Source organism: Balaenoptera physalus, assembly GCF_965194825.1.
Source record: "Balaenoptera physalus genome assembly, chromosome: 2".
Lineage (NCBI taxonomy): Eukaryota > Metazoa > Chordata > Mammalia > Artiodactyla > Balaenopteridae > Balaenoptera > Balaenoptera physalus.
Genome location: NC_138883.1, coordinates 98355295 through 98382206, shown reverse-complemented (window position 1 = coordinate 98382206; position 26912 = coordinate 98355295). Strand labels below are relative to the sequence as shown.

The following is a 26912-nucleotide window of genomic DNA, read 5'->3' as shown; positions in this document are numbered from 1 at the left end:
AGTTGTGGCGCACGGGCTTAGTTGCTCTGTGGCATGTGGGATCTTCCTGGACCAGGGATCGAGACCATGTCCCCTGCATTGGCAGGCAGATTCTTAACCACTGCGCCACCAGGGAAGCCCCCTGCCAGCTGTTTTGACTTGCTTTCTTCACCCACTTTCACACCTCACCAAGCAGGAACCAGAGATGTTTGTATTACTTGGGTGCTCCAAGGTGCAAACACACTTTGTCACCAACACTTAGTGTTGCCATGGTAGGTGGGTCCTTATTTCCAACCATTCTACAAATGCTTTATACAATTACAGGATTCTTTCAGAATTAGAAAGGAAAGAGATTATTTACTGCCTGAGTCCAAACCCCTCATTTTTATAGGTTAAAAGAGGCTGTAGAATGTGACTTGACCTAGGCTATGCAACTGTAGTAATCAGTAAAGCTCCATGAGAGTAATGACCCTGTTTTTGGTGACTTTTGTGCTCTCAGAAACTAGCATATGCCTAGCAGACAGTGAGTGCTCCATAAATGTAGGCTGAGTGAAAAAACAATTTGAAAAATGAATGAATGAGTCAAAAATACACCTCTTTTAAAATATTTTTCCAGTGCCATAATGATCTCCAATTTTTCAACAAATTTAAGATTCTCAATAAAAAGCTTCGAGGTAGTCTAACAAATGTTCAGACAGCATCATTTATCCATGTGCTGTTAAAACTTAATTGTTTAAAAGAGAATTCTTTTGTTTTCCAGATTATCCAATATTCTCAGCTTCTACTCTCAACATTTTTCTGGTCTTTATACCTCTTGCAAATTCGGCAGAGCAAGAGGAGCTAAATCACAGATCTTGCTGCCTATTCACCCAGTAAGCCTTTACAATAGCTGTTATCTGGTCCCAGCTGTTGTGCTAAATTTAGGATTTTGGATTATCTTTAACTGCTCTTTCTGTCTCCCATTACCAAGGTTAATTGAGAAGTGATGTTAGAACAAGTAAAGCTTCAGTTCATAAAAGAAACTACATACTACAGTATTCTGTAATATCAAAGTCAAATCCACTGGGAGTTAACATTTGTAGCTATTACATAGATTAAGGAACTGTTGCCATTTGTCAGAAGTTTCATGTTCATGATGCCAGAACATTTCCCATGAAGATGAATGTTACCTTCCTGAATGTTCTGTCCTGTTTTGATTAGTTGCAATCTTAGAGTAAAGGTTTTTAATTGCAGTTGCATATGTAATTTTACTGTGCATATGAAAACATCCAGAAAATATTGTTTTTTTCATAATAAAAATTTCATGTATTTAATAGATCTGAGGCAAAAAAAAATGCAATCCCAATCTTGTAATTTACAAAAACTTTTCTGATGTAGAAGTAAACATACTCCCTGTAAAACTTTGGAAACCTCAGAAGAGTACAAAGACTAAAGTAAATCACCTTTAAACCTAACCTAGTACTTTCCTGTTGTGATTCTTGTATGCAAAATTATTTCTTAAACAAAAAAAAAGGCTTTTTCTAAATGAAACCAAAGAGGATTGCAAATTTTGTACTTCTCTTTGTCTCTGTTTTGAGCTCACAACCCCATATGTACTTTGTCTATAAACTGAGTAGCTAATAGCTTCAGCCCTTGCTAGGATTGCTTGTTTTAATTACAGCAGATCCTTGTCATCTGTTTGTGTTGAAATGATGATACAACATCGCAACACGAAATGTCATCAGGTCACATTGTTATAGCACAACAACAAAATTACAGCTCCCTAACAATAACACGGTGTCAAAAGTGTCCTGCCATGAGTCAGTGTTTTAGAGGTTATAAAAGTTATTTTTAGCACAGTGAAGGCCTCTAGAGCTTGGGTTCCGAATCCTACTAAAATCCCTAGTGATTTGAAAAAAATCTGGTGGGGGGGGTGGTTCTTGCTCTTAAACTCCCCAATCCCTTCAGCGTATGGCTGCCCACTCTCCTGTCTCGGCCACATTAATTAGACCCGACTTCCACCGTGCACTGCAAGCCCCTCGGGGCTGGGCCACAACTCTGCGCCAGCATCCAGTGTGGAGGAGGAGGAGGAGACTATAATTATCCTCCACGTCTGGGGCAGGCCCTCGAATGACATCTCCCCAGTTACCCTGTGCTCTAATAGCATAGCTCCGGTTCCTGGTCCCAGAAGCGCCGCAGCCGGCTCGGGGCGCAGGCAGGAGGCGAGCGCGGCCAAAGCGCCGGGCACCTCTCGGGCCTCCCGGGCTCCGCCGGCCCTCCGCAGCCCGCAGCACCTGCAAGGGAACCCAGGCCCCCAGGCTAGAGCCCCGGGCCGCGGGGGCGTTGCCATAACAACCGGGCGCCCGCCGCGGAGGCCGCCGGGGAGGAAGTGACGAGCGGTGGGTTGGCTGTTGTTGGGACACGTGACCCGGGCAGTGTTTTGACAGGGCAAACTGCAGAGAAAGAACTGGGCGAGCGAGGGGGACCGGGAGCTGGGGCGCCAGAGCTAGAGGCAGCGGGCGGGCGAAGAGCTGGCAGAGGCGCGGGGCGAGCGGGCCGGCCGGGGCGACGGGCAGGCGAAGCCCGGGGGCAGCGGGGCTCGGGTGCGAGTCGGGCAGGCAGGGCGAGGGGCTGAGCGCCGGGAGCGTAGCGAGGCGGCGGCCGAGGCGGGGGTGGATGGCCACAGGGGCGCCGGGGAGCCGCGTCGGGCTTGTTGTCTCGGGCTCCCATGGTCCTCTAACGCAGCCCCGGGGGCCGCTGCGCGCCACGCTTCGCTCTCGCCGGCCCTGCGCCTCTCGGAGCCTCACGTCTGAGGTGGGAGTGTGATGTGAGCCGCTGGGCGAGCGGCTGAGAGAAGTGCCAAGAGGAGGAGGGATTGGGACGGGAGAGGAGAGCGAGTTAGTCAGCAGAGGTCGGCCGAGGGAGCCATGAAAACAACTCTCCGGCGGGGAAAAGGGCTGGCGCGGCGCTCCGGACGGCGTGGCTGAAGGAAATCGGGGCCGCGGCGGGACGGAAGGGGGCCGCACGGGCAGGCTGCGCCGAGCAGGGGCGAGCGCCCGGCCGTAACCACCTTCCCGGGACGACCTCAGGCCCGGCCTCGCAGGGCCGCGGGGGCGACCCGGGACAGCCCAGTAGAGTTCGTTTGGGACTGGGGGCTGGGCACGAGGAGATGACTCGCGTTTCTTTCTGACCCTCTCATTGTGTCAACTTGGCCGCGGTTGAGGCAGGAAGACTAGCCAGAGGGTAATTACACAGGTGAGGCCCGGCGGGGCGGGCGGAGCTGTAGGCGAGGCGCTTGGGGTCTTGAAGAGTTTCCTGCGCCCAAGTCACCAGGTCGGAGCACTTCTATACCAGCCACTGCGGAGGTGCCACTGTTCCCAGCGGTGTTTCTCTTAACAAAGGGGTTAGTTACCTTGTGTTGCTTGAATCTTTCTTTTTTTTCCCCTGCCTGTACCTTCAGGTTATAAATAGATCTTCCTTTTGGTTCAGAGACGCTGTGTCAAAGAAGGACACGTTGGCCTGGAGAGCACAGGGGCGGGGAAGAGGGGTGCTTGGTCCGGAGGAGATGGGGGAGGCGGTGCAGAGTTTTGCTTTTTTCAGACCTGCGGATGGTGCTGTCACCGCACTTAGTGCCAGGAAGAGGCCTGTTAGCAGTAGTTTTCTTGCAAGATCGAGTGTTGAGGGCAAGACCAGATTAATTTTATTTTGATCTCTTTTAGCATTTTGAAAACGGATTAGTAGCCACAGAATCGGCGGCGAGCCTGTTGAAAGAACCCACACGTGTATTTCACAGCACCTTGGGTGGAAATTGGCGTGAAAATGAAGCCAGACCGAGGTAAATTATTGATTTAAGTAGGATTTTTTTTTTTTTTCTGTGCCCCATTTTAGAAACGTTAACCTAATTCTGCGGCAGGATCAACTCTTTGTGAATTACGTATGATTATTTGTTTCTGTTACAGATTCCAGATGGTAAGGTAGAGAAGGGCGCATGGAAGAGTTAGGAACTAGATGGGAGAATACATTCTTCAAAAGTGTCTTCAAAGTATTAGTTTCAAGAGATATTAAAAATGAAATTGCCAAGAACAGCACTTGTATCTGTTGCCACAATACTTGATATCATTTTAGAGTTACATTACTCATTTTTAGGTTCAATCTAACTTCAATTTTAAAGAAGTTTAAAAGTTTTTTCAACTTGAGAATTTGAACTTGATAAACTGAGAAAATTTAAGATTGTTTGAGTTCACAAATATTATTTGTCATTGCTGATTTTTGTGCTTTAGGCAAACTCTAAAAGTTCGCAGAGTACTCCAGGGCTTTGTCCAGTGTATCAATATATACACAGGGCTACTGAAATCCCTATAATAAGTACTGTAAATGTGCCATTTCCTTTCTAAACCTGTATTTTCAGGACTTATGGGAATAATGCATACACTGTGTTTCTCAAGGACTTCAAAGGAATTGAAAACTCATTTATCAATCTACTTTTGATTGACCATTGCAAGGACAAACTTTAGAAGATTTTAATATAGTGGTAGTTAGGAGTTTGTCATATGGGAATTTGAGTCCAAGGAGCATTGTAGGAAGAGGATTAATGTATTCGGTAGGGAGTTGGACTAGATGACAGAGTTCCTTCCAAATCTGAGACTTTCGGATTGGAAATGTTAATTTATCTTTATGAATTAGATGCTCATTTAAAAAAAGATATGGGAAATTCCCAGGCGGTCCAGTGGTTAGGACTCTGTGCTTCCACTGCAGGGGGCACAGGTTTGATCCTTGGTGGGGGAACTAAGATCCCACAGGCCTCAACATGGCAGTCAATCGATCAATCAATAAATGATAATTTTAAAAAATAAAATAAAAAAATTTTAAAAGATATGTATTAAACTGGTTATTTTTTCCATATATTTTTTCAAACTGGATTAGAAAGTCAAATTTTCTTTTCTATTAAAATACATCTTTGGTAATATTGTCTTAAAATGCACTAGAAAGAAGTGGAGAAAGCCATACTTAATTTAGTGGATTAGTTTTAAGTGTTTGGTTGTTTCTTAAAATCAGCTTTGTATGAATTAAGTATTAGCAAGAATATTGTTACTAAGCAGGTTGCTTGTGTAGAATGCCAAGTTTAGACTTTTAGATTTCATCTGTGACTTTGGAAAGATGGCACCAAGGTCAGTAATTGCATCTCAAAATAAACAAGCAAAGAAAATCAGAGTCGCTATTTGTTTTTTGTTTTTGTTTTGCTGGTTGTTGTAAAAGTTGCTTTAAGGTCCTACGCAGGTTTGTTGGTTTGTTTGTTTGTTTATTTTTTAAATTTTGGCTGTACCAGGTCTTTGTTGCGGCATGCAGGATCTTTTAGTTGCCGCATGCACGCGGGATTTAGTTTCCTGACCAGGGATGGAACCCGGACCCCCTGCATTGGGAGGGCAGAGACTTACCCACTGGACCGCCAGGGAAGTCCCCTAAGCAGTTAAAAAAATAGTATTTGCACACAATCTCTATTTTAGCCAAAACTAGTACTAAACACAATAAAATGTTATATATTAATGTAGATTACTAGGAAAAGTAAATACATTTATGCATCAAGACTCCTAAAGAAGTGACTTTTTTCTCGTTAAAATTGTAGCTATCTTTAGCATTATGATGTAAAAATGAGGCGATTGAAAGTTTAATATTGTGACTGTATTTTATAATATGAATCTTTAGGCCCATGTCTTTCTTTTGACCAGGACCTAGGGTAAGTAGTATCTTTTACTTTGCAAAGTAGTATAGAAATACTGAAATAAACTTTGCACAAAACATACTTACTCTTACTATGTGCAGTGTGGTTTTGTACTTTCTGTTCTATTTCTATTGTTAAAAATTGCTTGCATAACCCATTGAATTGATTTCTTGACCTGTGGTTGGCAAGGCACAATTATGGGAGAGCTTGACAACAGAATACTTCACTTTTTCTACATTGGTATCTAAGAAACTATTCTATATGAGTTAATTTTCTGGATAACTGAAACTTTACTCTTTAAATGCCAAAAATATTTTCAGTTGTAATCATGATATGTGGACAGAGATTTTTTTTTTTTCCCTCTAGCTTAAACCACTTCAGCCTATTTTTTTTAAGATCTGATTTTTGAATTCCCATGCTGTCAACAGTCTTTGTTGTCAATGTGCTTATTCTTGTCTCCTTTTAATTTTACTGCTTTTAGTCTCTGGGATAAAGAACTAGATAACCATGCTTAGCACTGAGTTCTCTAAAAAATGAGAATAAATAGGAAAACCTTCAGATACTCATTCAGAAGCTAAGAAAGTATACAAATTCTAGTGTAGAAACTCTGAGATATTTGCTTAGTGGTATACAGCTGTGTTTCAGCAAGTTTCTAAGTACAAAAGGACCCTCTTATCCTACATGGTTGCATGTGGTAGTTGGTTGGCTAATCTAAAAAGTTAGTTTAAATGAGGAATCAGAAAAAATAACAGCCTTAATTATTTCACTTGTCTTTTGGTGTAGGCTCAAGGCCCTTTTCTGGGGGTGAAATGGGGTCTATTTTTCAGAGTTAGATATGATCTTTCCTGTGTAAACCACACCAAAAATGTACACCTAGGATTCCTACTTTTGATTTCTTTAAAGTAGAATAAGACTGCAAAAAAATCCAAGGGTGGAATATTTTACATTTAAAAAGTGTTAAATTCTTTTTTAATGTTTCACACAATTTTATAGGTGTCTGTGTACACCAGGAATTACAAGAATATTTGTGTAGTCAACAGAAATTTGTTTTGGGAGGAGAGGGAATATATATTCATCAAAATTATGTTCATCAAAATATGTGCTTTCCAAAGCATTCAACATAGTTTTCACAGAAATAACCTTTTTTTGCATTCATTTCATTGATTTATATAGTTTTAAAATAAATTCGCATAAGCAGGTTTGGGAATAAACATCAGATACTACTTAAGCATACAACTCAACTAGTAGGAGTAGAAGTGTGCAGGCAACTGGAAAGTAACTTATTAGCTGCTCATGTCTGTCAGTTTGCTTCTATGGAAGATATGGAAAGCATTGGACAATCTTGCTAGTTGATTAAGTGAAAATTAAAAGACCTTCTACTGTACTTCCAGATAATTAAGATGTTACTATACAGTGGCTACGTTTCACAGTAGTCAATAGAATTTTACTATAGTCTGAGGTAAATCTTTTTTTTCTCTTTTCTTTTTTTAAATTTTTAAGCAGTTATGTAACATTACTTGTGCAATGCTGCCAAAGATGAGTCTTTGATGTTATCATTAGCACAGGTTTTGGAATCAGACCTGTATTTGTATCCTTGTTCCATTACTTGCTAGCTGTGTAATCTTCATTAATCTCCTTTATCTCTGAGAGTCTCAGGTTCTTTGTAAAATGGGGATAAATCCAACTTCTCATAGTTGTTAGAAAGAAATACGACACTGGTTGGCACATTTTAGGTTTTAAATAAATGATAATTACCATGTTAAACAAGATATTACAGACGGTTATATGTTGGTCAGTTATAAAATATGTTCAACGGAGGTAAAGAAATGGTTAAATGTGCAATAACCTAATAGTATCTTGTTTCGTTTTGCATTCATAGCCTGTAACCTGCTAAGGCTCAAGCAGATTTAGTAGGCTTTTAATGTGTAGTTATCTGAGAAGATACAAAAGCTATGAAAGGATGCTTGATGTATGTGTAATTTATTTCTGTGTCATTTGTTATTACAATTACATCTTAACCTCTATATGTAGGGGGTGGCATGGGTGGACCAAGCTTCCTGGAAATATATTTTTAAATGGTGTTAAATTCTGACTAGAGCTGGGCAGCTGGAGAGGTTAAACAATGTTACTGCACCTTGTACTCAAGGATGTAAAGTTTGGATCTGATCCTAGTTATATATTGAATGCCCAGTGTTTCAAGAGATGTCTAAAGTATGGTCTTTGCATAGAAGCAATTAAAGCATTTTATGTTTTTAACATTTAATATTTATTTATGTTATAAATGTATGGTATTTCTAATTTTGTATGTTTTTGAATGCATATTTTTTCTATAAAAATATATTTCAAAATAATAGAATATAAGCTTATGTTTTGATTTCAAAAGTCCCAAGGTTTCAGAAGTCCTAAGTTCATGGTATTGTTCAACAATTTAAGTAGAATCAAAATCTTTTTAATATAAAAGATAAATGTCAATTTTGCTATGCTTTATGCTTTGGTTAGAAACAGTTTCTTCATCAGACATTTCTAAGAATGTTGTCTGAGCTTATCAACTGTTATGAAAGGTTAAGGCCTATAACATCTAGGAAATCATCAAGGCATTAATAATTTTCTTTTTTTTTTTTTTCTACCACCTCTTACATTGGTTGACTTATTAAATCATAAACTTATTTAATTTCTTATTATTTTCTTTCTTGTACAAGGGCATTAATAATTTAAACATACTTTGTTTCAATTCATATTTGAACACATATTGTAAGTCATTTATAATTCTTAAGTAAAAACTATTAGTGCAAAACCTGTTCCACAAATAAAATACCAATCAATTTGATTTTTTGAGGTTAAAACTGAGGGGAATGCTTAGTTTTTTCCCTCTGCTGTAGATTGAATACTTGTGTGCCCCCAAAATCCATGTGTTGAAATCATAATCCCTAAGATGATAGTAGTAGGAGGTAGGGGCCTTTGGTAGGTGATGAGGTCATGAGGGTGAAGACCTCATGAATGGCATTAGTGCCCTTATGAAAGAGACCCAAGAAAGTGCCCTTACCCCTTCCACCATCTGAGGTTATAATGAAAAGACAGCTGCCTAATGAGAAAGCTGGTCCTCACCAGACGCCCAAATCTGTTAGTGTCTTGATCTTGGACTTTCCAGCCTTCATAACTGTGAGAAATAAACAGCTTGTTTTTTATAAGCCACCTAGTTTATGGTATTTTGTTATAGCAGGCTGAATAGACTAAGAAACCCCCTTTTTGATTATGTTACAAATTTAGGCTTTAGCTTTTGTATTGCGATGGCTTATGAACTTGCCTAGAGTGTAATGCAAACCATTTTAATCTCAAAGAGTTCTTCCTGGGCAACTGAAATAGGAGGAAAGAAGTGGTAAGGACTAGAAAAAAATAGCATGGGAGTTAGATGTGTTGCTTACTTGCTAAGAATAGTTCATTGTTAGCCAATGTAAGTCAGACAGTACAAATGACAGATGTTAGAGGAAAAGAAGTGTTGACTAGATTAAATAGATCAGGCTTTTGCTAAATTCCCTGGGTGGAGGTGGTGTGGTACTATTACTAATAACAGCTAACTCTTCTACATACTATGTGCCAGGCACTATTCCAAGTTGTTTATATATGTAACTCATTTAAACATCACAAATGTTCAAGGAATTAGATGCTATTGTCATCTCCATTTTATAGGTAAATGAAATTGAGTCAGAGAGAGAGGTTTGGTAACTTACCCAAGGTTACGCAGCTAATAAGAGGGCTAGCCCAGATTTGAAATAAGCTTGGGTACATGCTCTTAACCCTCTGACTGGTAGGAGTATGTTATATTAAAACATTATAAGATATTGGGACCAAATTTGTTTTAAAATAGGCCTGAGGAAAATGAAAAACAGATTTGGTAATGATTGTGATCTTGGAAAACTGTATGTCTTATTTGTGCCTCACCTTCTTCATCTTTACAATGGAGCAAGTAATAGTTCCTTGCCTTAGGGTTACTTTGAGTAAATAAGTTAGTGCATGTAATGTGCTTAGAACTATGGCTGGGATATAGTAGACATTCAAATGTGAACTGCTCTTGCTACAATTGGACATATTCTAATTAAGAAGTCAATCATTTAGGGAAAGCTGGGGAGGACAAAAGAAAGGGGCTAATTAAGCTGTATATGTTTTGTATACTCCCTGTGATCTCAAGTCCAAAAATGACTACTGTTGATCTTTCATCCATTTACATTGATGGGTCTTGACACATCAGTAGCTGTCAAATAATTGCTGGCTTGATACAACTTCTGAGATTCAGTACTAAAGGGACTGACATAGAGGTTCCCTATGTTTTTGCCTGTCATTCTGTAAGAAGGAAGTGATTCAGTGGGTGGAACACTGTCATTTCTTTGAAGGATGAGAAAAAAGATAATTGGAAGACAGAATTGAGAGACTAATGTGTACATAGGGAGAGTGACTCAAAAGCTGATTTCCTTTTCAAAATGTGAAGAAACCTATGGGGCCTAAGCATTCTGTATTGTGAACAAGTATAGAAAAAAATTAGTTGTTAAATGAAGAATACTTATATTCATTTATTCTTTTGTCCTTCTCAACTTTGCACCTAATTATGGTAGTATTTTCCCCCCATTTAAGGCTGAAGTTTTTAAAAACTGAGGGAACATTAAACTTAGAAATTCTAACTTAATACTGACTTTTTTTTTTAATGAGAAAGCAAAATTGTAGTACCAGGAAACAGTATTTCTTTCTTAGTAGGTAAACCAAAGTCAATTTGTCAATAGTTAATTCTGTCTTTGCTCAAATGGGTGAAAAATCTGACGTTGATTATGTCAGACTTTCTTTTTAAACTGAAACAGGATGGACTGGCTAAAAATGCCAGTAGCTAGTCAAAATGTTAGACATTAATCCATGTGTAATACCAAAGACAGACCTAGCAATAACCTGAGTTGAGATTTCTCATATATTCCTTTTCATATAAAAGAAACTTATCCAGTAAAATTATAATAAGGCTTTTTGCATCTCTTCCCCTTGTTCAGCATGCCCAGTTCCATTGGCCACCTTTTAGGTTTTCGATGACCATTCACAGCCTTGTTTGTGTGCACTATTTCTTCTGCCTGAAAAGCCTTTCTCCCCAGTTATCACATGGGTAGCTCTTTGTCATTCTTCTGACCTTGGTTTAAATATCACTTTTCAGAGAGATGTTCTCTGACTACTCTAAAGTGCTCAGTTAATGCTAGCTGTTATTATTATTTATTAAATTAGTGTCCTATATTGTTCTGTGTCTCCGCAGTCTGTTTCCTTCATAGCATTTACCACATTTTTTTTTTTTTTTTTTAATCTTTGGCTGCATTGGGTCTTCGTTGCTGTGTGCAGGCTTTCTCTAGTTGTGGCGAGCAGGGGCTACTCTTCGTTGTGGTGTGCGGGCTTCTCATTGCGGTGGCTTCTCTTGTTGCGGAGCGCGGGCTCTAGGCACACGGGCTTCAATAGTTGTGGCTTGCGGGCTCTAGAGCACAGGCTCAGTAGTTGTGGCACACGGGCTTAGTTGCTCCGCGGCATGTGGGATCTTCCCAGACCAGGGCTCGAACCCGTGTCCCCTGCATTGGCAGGTGGATTCTTAACCACTGCGCCACCAGGGAAGTCCCACATTTACCACATTTTGTGATTTTTTTCTTTGCGTATTGTCTGTCTCCACAACTTGATTTTAAGTTCCATGAGGACAAGAACCTTATCTCTTGTTCACAACTCTATTTCCATCACCTAGCAGATAGCCTTATACATCGTAGGTGCATAGGAGGTGCTTAATATATATTTGCTGAAAGAATGAATCACTAGTATATCCCAATATTTGTGGAGCAAATAGAAGTAGAAGCAGATGATTAGCAATCATTGATTGTTTTAGTGTCACCACCTGAAATTCTCTCACTTTAGGAATTTGTTTGCATTATTGACTGTTAGGCTATTATCACAACTTTATACCTAATTTAAAAAAACAGATTTAAGATATATTTGCCCATAACTTACCTTAAAAGAAGGTTATATTTAACCAACAAGGACCTACTGTATAGCACAGGGAACTCTGCTCAGTATTATGTGACAACCTAAATGGGAAAAGAAGTTGAAAAAGAATAGATACATGTATATGTATAATTGAATCACTTTGCTGTACACCTGAAACTATCACAACATTGTTAATAAATTATAATGTAAAATAAGAAGTTAAAAAAAGGTTATATTTTAAAATTGATTAAATTGAAATAAAATGCTGTAAAATACGAAGTAGGCAAAAGCTGTTTGGTATAGGTGGTCCCCAGTTTATATACATCTACTTAACAAATGATCCACACACAGACATCTGCTGGTAGCTCTCTGCTCTCCAACCACCATGCTGAATTTGTTCCTGTTACTATTTCTTTGAAAGAAAGAGAGATTAAATTTGTTGGATAACTTCAGATTTCTGAGTATAAGTAGGATAAAGACTCAAAGGATTTAGAGTTTAGATTTGGGGCTCATTCTGTCACTTACAGGTTCTGTGACTTGGGTCAACTTCCAAGCCTGTTTTCTCATCTGTAAATTGTATTGGGCTCAAAGTGTTGCTTCTGAGTTTCAGGTAAGATAATGTGTCAAAGAACTTTATATAACGTGTGAAATGCTATATATGTTGACTGGTTTGCCCTATGGACAGGATCATCTGTACATATGAGCAAAGGGCCAGGTGCTCCCAAGTGTATCTTAGGTGGGTTCATTCTGTCTAAAATTATCCATTCACACAGTGCCTGGTTTTTACTGTTTTTAAAGTTTCCCCTTGTTATTCTGATTGAAATTACACCAACAAGGGATCCATTTAGATTAATAAATGTATATTTAATTATACATGTTTCAGGATTATTGAAATAATAGGCATATTTTGTTATAAAATCAGCTCAAATTTCAGCATGCTAAAAAGGAAGAGTTAAGACCCTAAGGCTTTAGGGTCAAACTTAGAAATTCTAACTTCAGCACTTATCAGCCAAATGACCTTGAGCAAATTACATAACCTGTCAGAACTTCAGTTCTTTTTGTTCTAATAACATCAACCTTAAGGATTGTGGGAAAGACGAACTGAGAACCTATGGTTCAGCACCTAGCTTGTGCCTGGCACAGGATAGAGATTGGTGAGTGTTTTATTTCCAAGGATACACAACTTGGATCAGCTGCACTGAGGAAATGAATGTTTCAGTGCTCTGTTGTGAAAGTTAATCATAAAAGGCATAAGAGATCAATAGGCCCTTATTGTTTGTCACTCTGAACCTTGTATTCTGGAATATACAACTAGAGGAACTAGAAACAAGTACTGAACTACACATCTGTAACGTGCATGCAAGGGGAGAGGGAAAGTAGGTAATTGGAGCACACCAACTATTTCTGGGTGATCATACACCATTAAGAGCATTTAGAGCAACGTTAAGGCAAAGAGATTCGGGTGGGGGTGGACACTAGAAGGAGGTTGATGGAAATTATTAGAATGGTCAGATGGTGCCCCAAATTGCTTTTTTCTTTATTTTAGAATATAAGCTAGGATTGATTTCAGTGCTTGGAGCATGGCCCTTCTGCTTCTGTGACCCAGAATTTACACTTGTTCCATGATGCTGTAAGAAATGGGCTAATATTATAGGTTAAGAAACCTTTGGTAGGCTAGCCTGGGAATCTAGTCATAACTTAACTATTTATAATTGTTATTTATTTATTATTTATAAATAATATTTATTCAAAGTATGACTATTATTTGGACTTTAAAACTTATCCTTTTTGAGAGCACAACTAGTTTATAGTTAGGCATTAACATTTTAAATTAATATGAAGTTCCCATTTTTTATTTTCCCACTTATTAAACTTATATATTCTGAATGGAATTAAAATTTGATAACAATAGCTAAAATCGGGCCATTTATATTGATAAAACTTTACCCTGACATCTAGAGAATTCTTTTACATTTTTTAACCAAATCAGCCATTTTCTTTTGTGAAGACATATCATGGTTTGTTGCATTATCCAGTGGGTCACTTCTACTTAAATTCATAATAGTAGGAGAACGTATAAATTTAGCATTCAATATTGGCAAATTGCTTTTTTTAAAAACGTTTTGATCTTTTTTTTTTTTTTTGGCTGCGCTGTGCGGCTTGCGGGATCTTAGCTCCCGGGATTGAACCTGAGCCCTCGGCAGTGAAAATGTGGAATCCTAACCACTGGACTGCTAGGGAATTCCAAGGTTTTGATCTTAAAAATAACTTTAAGTTAAAGCTCTATATCATATTTGGTATACTTCCCAAAATTTTTTTGACATACAAAATAATTTTTGATATACAAACAAATTTTTTGGCATACAAAAGAGTTGGCCATAGGATTTCTTTAAACTTCCGTACATTGCTTGCTCTATTTCAAACCCACAAGAAAAGTTGGAATCATACAGTTAACATCCAAATACTTTTCATGGATTGTGAACATCTTACCACTTTTGTTTTATCTCTCTTGAGTGGGAGGTCAGTAGATAGGTAAGTGGTTAGACAGACAGACATAGGGGCTTTTTTGTTTTGTTCTGTTTTTTGTTTCTATAAATTGAGAGTAAGTGGCAGACGTCATGACACTTCAACCCTGTGTACTTCAGTATGGAACTGGCTGGTAACAGCATGTGAAAGCTGATTGTGTACATTTCTTCCCAGCTCTGCATCAAGTTGGTTGCTTGAAATCAACAATGGTACCAGCATTTACACCATGGAAATTGGCAGTGCTACAAACCAGGGCTTTGTTTTTTTTTCTTTGCAGAACTAGTTGTTAAACATTTACCATCATACCACTGTGTGTCTCCTAAAAATAAAAACATTCTCCTACATACCTGCAATACAGTTATCCCACCCAAGAAATCTATTAGCACAATACTAATATCTAATATACTGTTTATATTCATATTTCTCTAGTTGTCCTGGTATTGTCTATAGTCATACTGCCTTTTAAGGAACTAAGTTGCTTTCTGTTACAGAAAATGAGTTAGACCCTGATGTTTGAACAACATTTAGAAAGCTTTTGGAGTACACCATAAGAATATGTAAAGGTACAAGTAAATAAAATGATTGGCTTCTGGAAAAAAAAATTAGGTCATGTAAATAGGACAGTTAATTAGGATTTTAGCAGATTTTTCCTTATTTTATTTAGCTTTTTAAAAAAAATTACCTGGACTAAGTAGATCTAAGAGGAAAATGAGTATTGGTGAAATTCTAAGACTTTTTCAATTGAAAAAGAATTATATTTAAAATTTTTTTTGCATTGGGAAGAATTCCATTTTTAATCCTGAAGCTTCATGCTACCCATCTGGCCTCATTTTTTGGTACTCTTCTAAGGTTCCCTGTACTCTAGGCACATCGATCTTGCTGTTCTTCAGTCACCACAAGCACATTGGCACCATGGCGACTTGACATTCATTTGCTGTTCCCTTTTGGAATATAAGTCTCATGACTGTCTTTTACTTCATTTGACTTTCTGCTCAGTTGTCACCTCCTCAAAGAAGCCTTCCTAGATCATCCTATCAAAAGAGTACAGTTCTTTTATTGTCTGTTGACTTTGCATTACTCTTCATAGTCCTTACCACTACTTGACCTGCTGTTCTATGTTTATTTATTTGCTTTTTTTGTTTTTCTCCCAATAGCGTAAACTTCATGAGGGCAGGGACTTAGTGGCGTTTGTCCACTGCTGTGTTCCCCCATGCATGAACTGGTGCCTGGCATTTAGTAGCTGCTCAATAAATATTTGTCATTGAATGAATGCTTGCATGCATTTTAATATCTTTGTGGTGCAGCATAAAACTTATTACTGGAAAACTTTTTGCATTATTTTTCTGTGATTTGTTAGTTTTATAACTGTAAGAATTAATTCTACAGTGTCCATTTTTGTTTCTAAATGGGAATATTTATTCCCACTTCTCAAGGTTATTGGAAGGATCAAATGAGATAACTACAAACAAACACACAAACAAACATAATACAAGATACTCATAACTGAATACAGTAAATGGTAAAAGTAATGTCTACTATCAGAGTTCGTAGGGAATGGTTAATTTCAGCTGGTATGATTAATTTCAGGGCAAAACCTGTCTTTTGGCAGAGACAGCAGCTGTATTGAGCCTTAAAAGACAGTATGATTTGGATAGATGGAAATTTTACAGAGATTAAGAGGGGGAAGATTGGAAGAGAGGACATGAGCAATAAAGATGTTTGAGGGCTAGCAGGTAGACTAATGTGAATTGGAAGGGTTACTTAGGAATGAGGGGATTCGGGTTTTGAATGTCAAGCTAAGGACTTTGAGCTTCATTCATTCGATAGTGGGGCACCATTAATTACTGTTTCGTATGATTAAGAGAACTTTTTGGAAGAATAATTTGGCAGTACATTTATATAATTTCATTGTAAACCAGAACAGAGATATTATTGAATGTCTGACATTCTTGAATTCAGTTTTTTAGCCCTCAAAATTACATTATTACCTGGTATTATAAAAATTACCTGACACTCCTCTCTACTGTTGGCTGTTTTCTTCTCTACATGTTTTTCCCTTCACCACCATTCGTTGTAATATATGAGGGATTAGTATGTATTGCCTTTTATGAAAATTCTTGGGAATATTAAGATGGCACACAATACTGATAATACCATGGCTATTGTTTTATGATATTCTTTGGTCAGAGTAGTAAACTGCACAGTTTATTTTAAAGTAGCTGTGTGTTAGAACAAATAAAGGGGAGAAGAACAGGATGAAGTTGGAGATTCCTTCTCTCATTCCAGACAATTGCTGGCAGAAACTTAATGAACTCTGTAGGATTAGAAGCGCTTGTACCTCCCAACTGCATGTGAGCATTAAGAGTAAGGAGATTCCCCACAACACTGATAAGCTTTTCTAGCTGTGTTAAGGAGAGAATGAACATATATCTTCTCCACTACCCAACCAAATAAACACTTTTCACACCAAAGCTTCAAGAAAAAAATTTTGGTCATAAGAGGGGTTTATTCAGCAGTGTATTGTGGTAGAAAGAGCACAGCAGGAAATCTTATTTTCCATCATTCATAACTCCTTTCTTAAAAATTGTTTCTCTGGGCATGTGTGTTCTTCTTAAGTTGGTATACTTGCTCTTCAGAAGTTGGAATAAGGAACATACCTATGCCTTTGAGGAAGTATCCTCAAATCTTGGTAATTATTCTGTTGGTTGAATGCTAGTCCTGGAGACATGTTTCTGTAGTCCAGCATATAACAACCCTGGCCTGTGCTGTTTCTTGTAGCTTATGTTGCAGAGTTCAGGTATCTGCCAGGGGACTCTGAATGACTAACAATGAAAAAAAAAATCATCAGGTTACATCGTGGTACAGATTAAATTCCATTATGAAGAGCTCAGGACATGAAAATGCTTTTGTTATTCTGAAATTACTCTCAAAGTTATGCTATTGCTAGACATCAGATTTGGAAAGGTCCTTAGAGAGTGTGAGTCTCTTTCATTTTTACAGTTGAGAAAACATAAGACCCCCCAAAAAAGAAGTAACCTGTCTAACTATAAAAGTAAAACTTAAATTACCTGCTAGCCAGTTGAGTATTTTTCTGTATTATATTACCTCTAGCAAGAGCACAGTTGCCTCTAGGTTCTGGCATCAGAAATGACATCATGATCATCCAGCCTTACTCAAGGAACTTGAAAGGAACAAAGGCTAGGTGATTATATTTTAACATTCTTCTCAAGTAATATATACATACTTTTAAAAGAAAGTCAAATGGTAATACATAGACTCAAAGTGAAATAAATATTTAATCCTTGAAACTGGGTTGCTAAAAAGAGAAAGGAATATAAAGAAATTAGACATAACGCCTAAAATTTAAAAGTCAAGAAATAGTGTAAGCTTATTATTAAGAATTATAGAGGAAATCCATCTTTAGTTTTGTCATGTGAAAAGCAGGGCTAGTAATAGTACCTAAATAAAGGACTGTCATAGTAGTTAAATGAAGTAATCCATGTAAAGTGCTTAGAATAGTATTTGATTCTGAAGAAATATTCAATAAATGTTACCTATTATTGTTAATACATTAACATTTCTTCAACAAGTAAGGTAAGTACATGTTCTAAGTGCTCTGAAGGAAATATACAAAGGTTAAGAGGGTGACAACTTAGGGCAGGGAGAAGACCCCTTTGGTTGGGATGATTAGCTAAGGCCTCTCTGAAAAAGTGAGGTAAGAACAAGGAGCTAGCTGTGTAACGAGTGAGGAGAAGAACATTGCAGGCCAAGGGAGTAGTATGTGCAAAGGTCCTGAATTTAGAAAGAGCCTGGCATGCTTTAGGAAATGAAAGAAGACTAGGACACATACCACAATTTGGGCTTCCTTCACTAGAGTATTTGTTCTCCAAGGGCAGCACAGCATCTGACTTCTTCCCTCACACCTGTTATGATGCTTGGCTCAGAGCTGGCATTTATTAGATGTTTGAGAAAACATTTAAGTGCCTATTGTGTGCTTAATCACTGTCAGTGCTTTGTGGGTGAAGACCTGATCTTTCTTTCCCTTCCCTTCAGACAAGAAAGCTAGGACGTAGTGAGTTGCATATGGTAACTTTTTTTTTTTAAGGACATTTGAAAAACCTGATGCACAGTTGTAAAGTATTTCAGATATCATAAAATATCATAAATTTTATATTTTGACTCAGATCAGTGAATAAAAAATTTATATTAAAAAATTAAGTTAACCATTTTATATATCTTTTTTTTTTTAACCATTTTATGTATCTATTTTAACCATGAAATTCACATTTTCTTGGGGGATGGGATGGATTAAATGCTACCTGGGATGGTCCTGGTTTTATGCCTGTTGTGCTTGTGTTCAATCCTATTTCACAGTTGTCTCCTTTCACTCTAAATGTGTCATTGTTTTGGACAAAGAATTTTATGTTCACCCTAGTTATTAGCCATTCTGTTGTCCTGCTAGTGCACTCAAATCTTGTCTTCCATTAACTTGTATTTTATTCTGTATTTAGCTAGCTTAAATATAACTCAAGGCAGACAATTTGCCCCAGCTGTGTTCTGTAGGATATTGCATCTAATATTTTATAATTTATGTGGACTCTTATACTAAATCAAGGGATTGACAACACGGAATGTTTGCTTTGATTTGGTACAAAACACCTGGACTTTGTTTCAGAAATTCTTGATTTCTAAAATGTTTCTACCAAAATGCACATATTTTAGCAAAAAAAAATTTTTATTCAAAGTCATCTGAATTCTTATGAACAGTGCCTTCTGTAATAAACTTTAAATTAGTGAATTACATAGTATAGGGATAAAATGACTTATCATTTTTAGAATTTACTGTTAAATATGATAAAACTTTGGATAGTTAGATTCCTTTCCCTCTCTTCTCCTGAAACAAATATTCATTGAGCACCTGCTATGTGCCTGGCACATATGTGGTGGAAATACAATCATGAGCAAGAACTAACATGATCTTTGCCCTATGGAACCTGTAGTCAAATGTAGTCTTTCCTGACTTTTTTTCCCTGAGTCAACAGACAAATCAGGACTGGAGGTTACCCTGTGCTGTTTTGGAAGAGGCACAGGTGGGGAGTAGGGGAACTGGCCCAGAGGAAGAGAGTATCAGATGGCCTGCACAGACTTGTAGAACTTTGACGTTCCACTACCCTTTTCTATTTGTGGTTGTCTCAAATATTTTTGGTGTGAATATAGGGTATGTATGTATGTATTGGTTGTTCTGTTTTATTTCATTTTTGAGAATAAGGAATGGAAATTTATTCTCAGTAAGTGCAGGTTTCAATTGAGGTGCTTAGTTCATGAGGCCTTGTTGATTTTCCCCTCTAGGCGATGCAACTAAAACCTTCCTGGTCTAAAAGGTTAGAAACTATTAAGGTATGCAAAGTATAAGTACTTTGCACTGGCTTGCTGGGTAAAATAATTGTGTAAACTGAAATTGTATTGAAAATGGAAAGCTTTGACGGGTTGACTGTAGCATTTGTGTGAAGAAAAAGAAAACTCTCCCTCTACACAAAAAAGTGTATTTAGTAGTTACAGAATTCATACATTCTGGTGGTAAATCTCTAGCAGCTACTTTCTCAAACTAGGTAAAACTTAATATCAGCCTTTAATATAGGCTTCCAAAGTCCATGTTGGTTGAATGTGATAAGGAAGAACCAAACACCTATTTGGGCAAATTAAGGGGGTGGTGGTAACTGAGAGGCAGTATCAAACGGAGCAGTAGGTTAAACATTTTTTTGACTGCCCACAAAGACAGCTGAAGTTGCTGCCCTATAACAACATTCCCTCCTCCTAAGCAAAACTCATTACTCAATCTTCCTCATGCAATGGTGGCTCATATTTTCTTTTTCCTGTTTCATTTACAATGAAAATGATAGTCCCAGCCCCTTAAATTGATTTCACATTTAGTCCTGCAGATTGTTTTAGCATTTAAAAGAACTAGAAAGACCTGGGTTAAAATTCTGGTTTTGTCACCTGCTCTATGTAAGTTTGATCAAATTACCTAACTTCTCTGAGCTTCAGTTTCCTCATTGGTTAAAATTGAGATAATAATAGTATTCACTTTATAGGTTTGTTGTAATGACATAACCTGAGTAAAGTGGTTGTATCAGGCACTTAATAAACACATAATCAATGGCTATTTTTATTCTCTCCAGAGTTTGTTAGCTTAGGAAATTGGAAGTGATAATAATGGTGAATCCTAATCAGAGGAAAATTAATTCAGTTTTAGATACATTAGAGTTTGCAGTGATACAGGTAGCCAGAAGAGTTCAGTTACATCATTTGGAAACAAGACTATATGAAATAGTCTGAAATTAGCAAAATTTTTTAAAATGCAAGTAAATTATTAAAACTTTGAGGGCTTAGCAATTGAGTCTTAAAGCTACATGAGGTTGTCTTAATTCCACATAACTAATTTACTTTACTAGATTTTTGTTAACATTCTCCAAAATTTAAAATGCAGAATCTGTCATTTGTATGACTATTGGCATAATTAGTAGAGGTAATGACATTACCAGTGATGGCTAGTTGTGGGGGAAAAAACAAAAACAAAAAAAACCCAGGACTTGGAATTAAACCTGGGTTAGGTGATTCTGTTTCTTCATTCTTATTTCACAAAGTTGTGATCATCTAAGGGACAAGTAAATGTAAGATACATTATCTCCATGGAAATACTTTTACTAAAATATCATTTTATCAGAATAAAAAATCCTTGATTGGTTCTAGATTTTTAAGACTGAATCAAATGTACCATTCTTTATAATAGCAGAAGATTAACAACATCCCAGATCATATCTTTAAAGAAATATGGGTATAGGTAAAGGGAAACCCATGTGCATCCTGGCACATATTTTACTTAATAATGATGATAGGGGACTTCTCTGGTGGCGCAGTGGTTAAGAATCTGCCTGCCAATGCAGGGGATACAGGTTCAGGCCCTGGCCCGGGAAGATCCCACATGCCGTGGAGCAATGAAGCCCGTGCGCCACAACTACTGAGCCTGCGCTCTAGAGCCCAAGAGCCACAACTACTGAACCCGTGTGCCCCAACTACTGAAGCCCACACACCTAGAACCCGTGCTCCGCAACAGGAGAGAAGCCACTACAATGAGAAGCCTGCACACCACAACGAAGAGTAGCCCCTGCTCGCCACAACTAGAGAAAGCCCGTGTGCAGCAATGAAGACCCAATGCAGCCAAAAATTAATTAATTAATTAATTTTTTAAAAAAGAAAATAAATAATGATATTTTTATTAAGACCAAGTACTATAGGATATTAAAAATGGATTCTTATACCTGATCTTGATACTTATTATATCTGACTAGTGTATGGATAAGATATTATTAGAGTGTTTGTCCAGTAGCTTAGATTATAAATAATCCCTGTTCTAGCTCATTTTAAACAATGTAGTATGAGTGATGCCAAAAAGCAGGCTAGAACATTTTCTTCTCTCCAAGATCTTAGATTTTGTAAACAAGGCTCCGCTCCTGGAACTAATGTAGGTCATCATAACCCCAAATCTTTTGAAAGATGAGAATCCCAATTAAGTCTCTCAGGTACATTTTAATATTTTAAATTTAAGAAGTGTTTTAGCTCTTAAAAACACAGTATGTTTGGATTGTTGTTTGGCCACTTGGCTTATTGGTACCACGTCATAATAAGTACACATCACTGGATAATCATTTCAGCAATAATGATCACTAGAAATCTCCATGTGAGTGGAAATTAATATAGCTTTTTATGGCTTAATTTATCCCAGTAGTGACCTGACAGCATAATTTTTGAATAAAAACTCTGATTTAATTAGAAAAACCATAAATTTCCCTAATTCCCAAAACTGTAAAATTTAGTTTTGTTTAGTCTTTCTTGCAAATAAGTTAGTGAGCTGTGAAATGTGTTGTCAAAGTGACATCATTTAACAAACTTAAAAAATATCAGTGTCATAAAAATCTGTTTTTGGTAGTCAAGATTTAAATTTTATCCCCACTGTTATTAATATGGAATACTACTGATGTATTGCCCATTATTTGTTGGTATGTGTATGTGTGTATGCATGTACATTTGCTCTTTAGTAACATATTACAGAGCTGATGTTTGCAAAAGCAAAGAGGAAACTTAAATTGCTTGAGAGCGAGTATTGGACTAGATGGATCATAACTCTTAGAGAAATTATTACTCCCACTTTACAGATGAAGAAATAGACTGAGGGAGGTTAAATAATTTGATAGCACAGCTTGTTAAGTGGAAAGAACTTGAACCCTAGACTGTTTGGCTCTTCTCCATTATGTCTTGCTGCTTTAAGGGATCTTTTCAGTAATTACACTGGATTTTGTGCAAACATGTTTACTGTGCCGACCCCTAGAAGACTGACCACCAGGGATGACAATATCCTATTTGTGTAGCATTTTGCTGTTTCCAAAATAATTGTTTCTTGTCCTATTTGATCCTGACAACATACCAATATTGCAGGCAGAAAAAAAAGAAAAGAAAAGGAAAAAAAAAAAAAAAGATTCCTGACTTAGACGTCAGCAATTTCAGAGAAGTGCTTAAGATCACAAAGCTCATTAGTGGTAGAGTTTAGACTAGAACCCAGATCTGTGGTTCCTGGTTCAATGTTCATTTCTATAATACTCCCTTTATACTTTCTCTGAATCAGGTATGTGTTCTGTGATCATAAAGTAGTGAAGTTTCACAGATTGAATCTTTTATTGTGCCTTCACTATAGCTACAGCCTGGCTCCCTGTTTAGCAGTCAAATCCTGTTTTTCTGTTTTATAAGTAGTGTATCAATGACAGTTCTGAGGTGTAATGGGGCTGTAGTGGTGGTTATTGAATGAGTAATAAGTGGAAAATGTTAACTTGAGATTTCTGTATTTAAACTTTATTCTTATGTGATGCCATATTTATCTTATAGAAATGTAATTATGAAAGGAATTGTTAGGAGCACACATATTAGATTTAGGAAGACCTACTTCCTGGCTTTGCCCACTTAGTTCTGCTTACTTGGGCAGGTTACAAGCCGGTTTCCTCATCTGTGAGGATACTTAACTACCACAGAGTCAGAGGAGATGAGCATGTAAAGAAGTTAGCACCATGCCTGGCCCATGGGCCTACATATATAGCAGCTATGTAATCATTACCTTTGAAGGGTTCTTTTTTTCTTCTAGCACTATATCTTTTTGTTTAAAAACTGTCCAAGCTAGCATGGTTATCTCTAAGGTATCTTAAAAGTAGATAGTTCCCAATTATTTCTGCTAACAGAGGACACAAATGATCTGAAACAGTTGATAATTCAAATTTTTCCATTTTATATTTGGAATATGTACCTTAAAAAACTCTTATGGAAGATCTGCTTTCCTATTTATTTCCTTACATTAGTATAATATAAATAATTTATGTTTCTTGAGCTGGTCTATGGAGAGTACAATTATGACCACGCTGGGCAAAAAGGGAGTTTTTCATGGTTGAGTGTTGAGAATTGAGAACCTGAGACTAGCACTTAGTATAGCATTTTATATTATTCAGATTCTTTTTTTTTTTGGCTGTGCTGGGTCTTTGTTGCTGCGTGCAGGCTTTCTCTAGTTGTGGCAAGCGGGGGCTACTCTTCATCGCTGTGGCTTCTCTTGTTGTGGAGCACAGGATCTAGGCACGCAGGCCTCAGCAGTTGTGCAACGTGGGCTCAGCAGTTGTGGCCCGCAGGTTCTAGAGCGCAGGCTCCGTAGTTGTGGCACACAGGCTTCGTTGCTCCGCAGCATGTGGGATCCTCCCGGACCAGGGCTCGAATCCCTGTCCCCTGCCTTGGCAGGCAGATTCTTAACCACTGCGCCTCCAGGGAAGTCCTATTCAGATTCCTAACTTGTAGACTGTTGAGATTATTTATAGCTTTGTGTACCAAGATGAACCAGGAAAAAAAGCAAGCATTCTTCAGAGTTACATAAAGTGCCATTTTGAAATTTATTTACCATTTAGAAAACTGGTAGCAGAGGAAGCATTTCACTAAATAAATCTCTTGGTTGGATTTTACTTTTTAAGGTGGCATATCTCTTGGAGTTCATTTTATTCACTTATATTTACATATTTCTGATTAAAGTTAATATTTTTTCAATAAGTTATCTTTGTATATGTTAATCAGTAGTTTTAGATTATAGAAACAGGCTAACATTAGCCTTTAATTAAAAAGTTTAAGAATTCTAACTGAAAGGAAGTATTCTAAAACAGTTTAGAGATTATATATTCTTTTTTTCAAAGATATAGGAAGAAGTTAATTTTGAATTATAGTTATTCATCCAAAAATTTTAAAAAATTTATTTCCTTTGACTTCTAGTTATATGACTTGAGTAAATAAACATTTAGAGCTGATTTTCTTATTTGAACAATGCAGATAATGATACTTGTATTTACCTCCCAAGGTTATGAAATCAAATAAAATAGTATGTGGAATATAAATCAGGCACGGTGTTAGGTAAGCAATAATGTAGACAGATGTAGTACCTCCCTTTAAAGCACTTACAATGTCGCGGAGGAGAATGTCCAACCAGTCTTTCTGCAAATAATTATTTAACATTCTGTGAGCTAAGTACTAAGAAAAAAGTACAGGGAGCCTGAAACTAGTCTTGGCTCACAGAAAGCTGCCCCGGGGAAGAGAAATTTAATGGAGACTTATCAATGGAAGGGGTTGTGGGAGACCAGTCCTAGCAAAAGAAGAATAGTAAGTATTTGCGAAGACCGTAAGTTTTGAAGAAACTTAGTAACCAAAAAAGCAGTCTGGCTGGCCAAGAGCACCTTTTAGCCTTCACAATCGTCCTGTGAGTAAACTCCATTTTATAGATAAAAAAACTGAAGCTCAGAGTAGTTTAGTAATTTGTATAGTGTCTTACTGTTTGTAAATGGCAGATTCATATTTTGAACCCAGGTTGGTCAGCCTGACTCCAGCGTCCTTGTTCTCTCTACTATGCCATTCTTTCTCCGAGTCACTTAGCTCCGAGGTTATTGTGCTCCTAAACACATCTTCTCTCTTGTTATTTCTCAGAGGGCTTAGCAGCTCTCCCTCTGGCTAATTGTGGAGCCAAGGATCAGGTTCTTTCCTTACACTAAGGTAATAATAAGACTTAACTCTTACGGGTTATATCTCTTGTTTGTATACTGTAGAGCTCCAGAGATCCTAAAAGCTTTTTCAGGGGTAGGAATTCTGTAGATTCTGGGGCTGATATGAAACTGCAGTGTTGTTTGTAGCCTCTCATTTAAAAATAGCCTCATGGTGCTCATGGGGTGCTTTAATAGTGCCAACATTTCCATCAGCCTCTCTGCCCTACCCCCAAGACACTCCACATAAACAAAGATCTGAGTAATAAACAGTATGCTTCTGCTGTTGCCTCTGCCTACTCCCACAAACCCCTCCTGTATAGAAATCCTAATGCCACCACTAATAATGCATTTTATTAGAAGAATGCAAATTAAAAGGGTTCCATTGCTTTAAAAGTTTGAAAAACACTATCCTAGCTTGTGTGAAGTTCAAGGGAAATATTTCCTAAATGAGGAATTTTTCTGATTCTTCATATCTGTTTATCTCCTACTACACTTGCATTGACTCCCCCAAACATCTTCTTAAATTGGGGATGGATTTTTGTTTTTGTTCTTAAAGCTTGTAGAGATAGTGTAGATTGGTACATTGAAGCCCAGTACTTGAAACCTAGGGGTAAAAAAAATTCCTATGCCTTCCTGTCTCCAGATACTTTTATGATAGAGAAAATAAATTAATCCAGGCTCAGTGTCGTTGTTTTATATTTTATGTCATTGTCGTTTATGTAAGAAGAGATATTATTAATGCAGATACCTAGTTAAATCTTTTCTTGTTGTCAAGAGTTTACTAAGCAATTATTTTTTCCTTTTAAAATCTTTTTCTAAGCAATCTGTTAACCTCAATTTTTCATGCCCTCTTAAAAGGCACTGCATAAATTTGAGGGAGGACTATTTTTAGGCCCTGTCTCATTTTAACTATCTAACTGGTCCTGCATGCTTTTCTTGGAATTTGTGAACTTTGTTGTAAAGTAATTCATAGTTCTAGGTAGATGGAGGTTGATGCTTTATCCTAATTGTCGAAAATTTTTGTATTCTTTGTTTTCAGAGGGTTTCACTTGGTAGAGCCTGATTTACTTGAAATGCGAAGTAATAAATTGATTCCCTCCACCACCCCTCTTTGTCCTCAGTTTTATGTGAAACACTGACTGAAGTAAATGTTTGCCCTATGAATTTCTCTCCTTTTAAAAGCACCCAGAGATGCACATTTTAGGGGCTCATGCTAGAATACTTTGTCATTATCGTTCTACTGATCTTTCCTTTCACGTTGCCTAAACACGGCTGAGTTGGTAAGAGGAGCAAAGACAACAAGATAGCGCTGCCAAGCAGACAGGAAGCTGTAGTGGACCTAGCGAGCAGGGGCGGCAGAGCATATCCTCCATCCAATCAGCTGTGAGTGCTGTTGCTATGTGAGCTCTTACTCTGCTGCCTTTGTGAAAAACCTTACACAGAGGGAAGCGGAATCAGCACCCACTGCTGAACATTTGTTTTAACCACTGCAGACATCTGGATCCCTCAGTTACTGACTGTATAGCTATTGACAGCCAGAAGGCAACTTATTTTATACAAGGATTCCAGTATGGTTTTCAGTGGAAACAAAGGGCTTCACAGAGAAGGTGTGT

The 26912-nt window shown here is 37.6% G+C and overlaps 1 protein-coding gene and 1 long non-coding RNA gene across 11 annotated transcripts in view; one reads left to right on the top strand and one right to left on the bottom strand.

The window, feature by feature from the left end:
- The window catches only part of LOC309654339, a 1078238-nt gene that overhangs the window by 1007173 nt on the left and 44153 nt on the right, over nucleotides 1–26912 (bottom strand). The gene's annotated exons all lie outside the window — the stretch shown is intronic.
- The window catches only part of ATOSA (atos homolog A), an 85555-nt gene continuing 62292 nt past the window's right edge, over nucleotides 3650–26912 (top strand). Inside the window, exon 1 of one of the 10 annotated variants that reach the window (XM_082445440.1) lies at nucleotides 3650–3793. In XM_082445440.1, the coding sequence (XP_082301566.1) occupies nucleotides 3778–3793 (16 nt within the window). In that variant the 5' untranslated portion in view covers nucleotides 3650–3777. Of the gene's footprint in view, nucleotides 3794–11286; nucleotides 26907–26912 lie in introns of those variants that run through there. The other 9 variants (XM_082445437.1, XR_014258508.1, XM_082445445.1 and 6 more) reach the window with 9 other exon arrangements.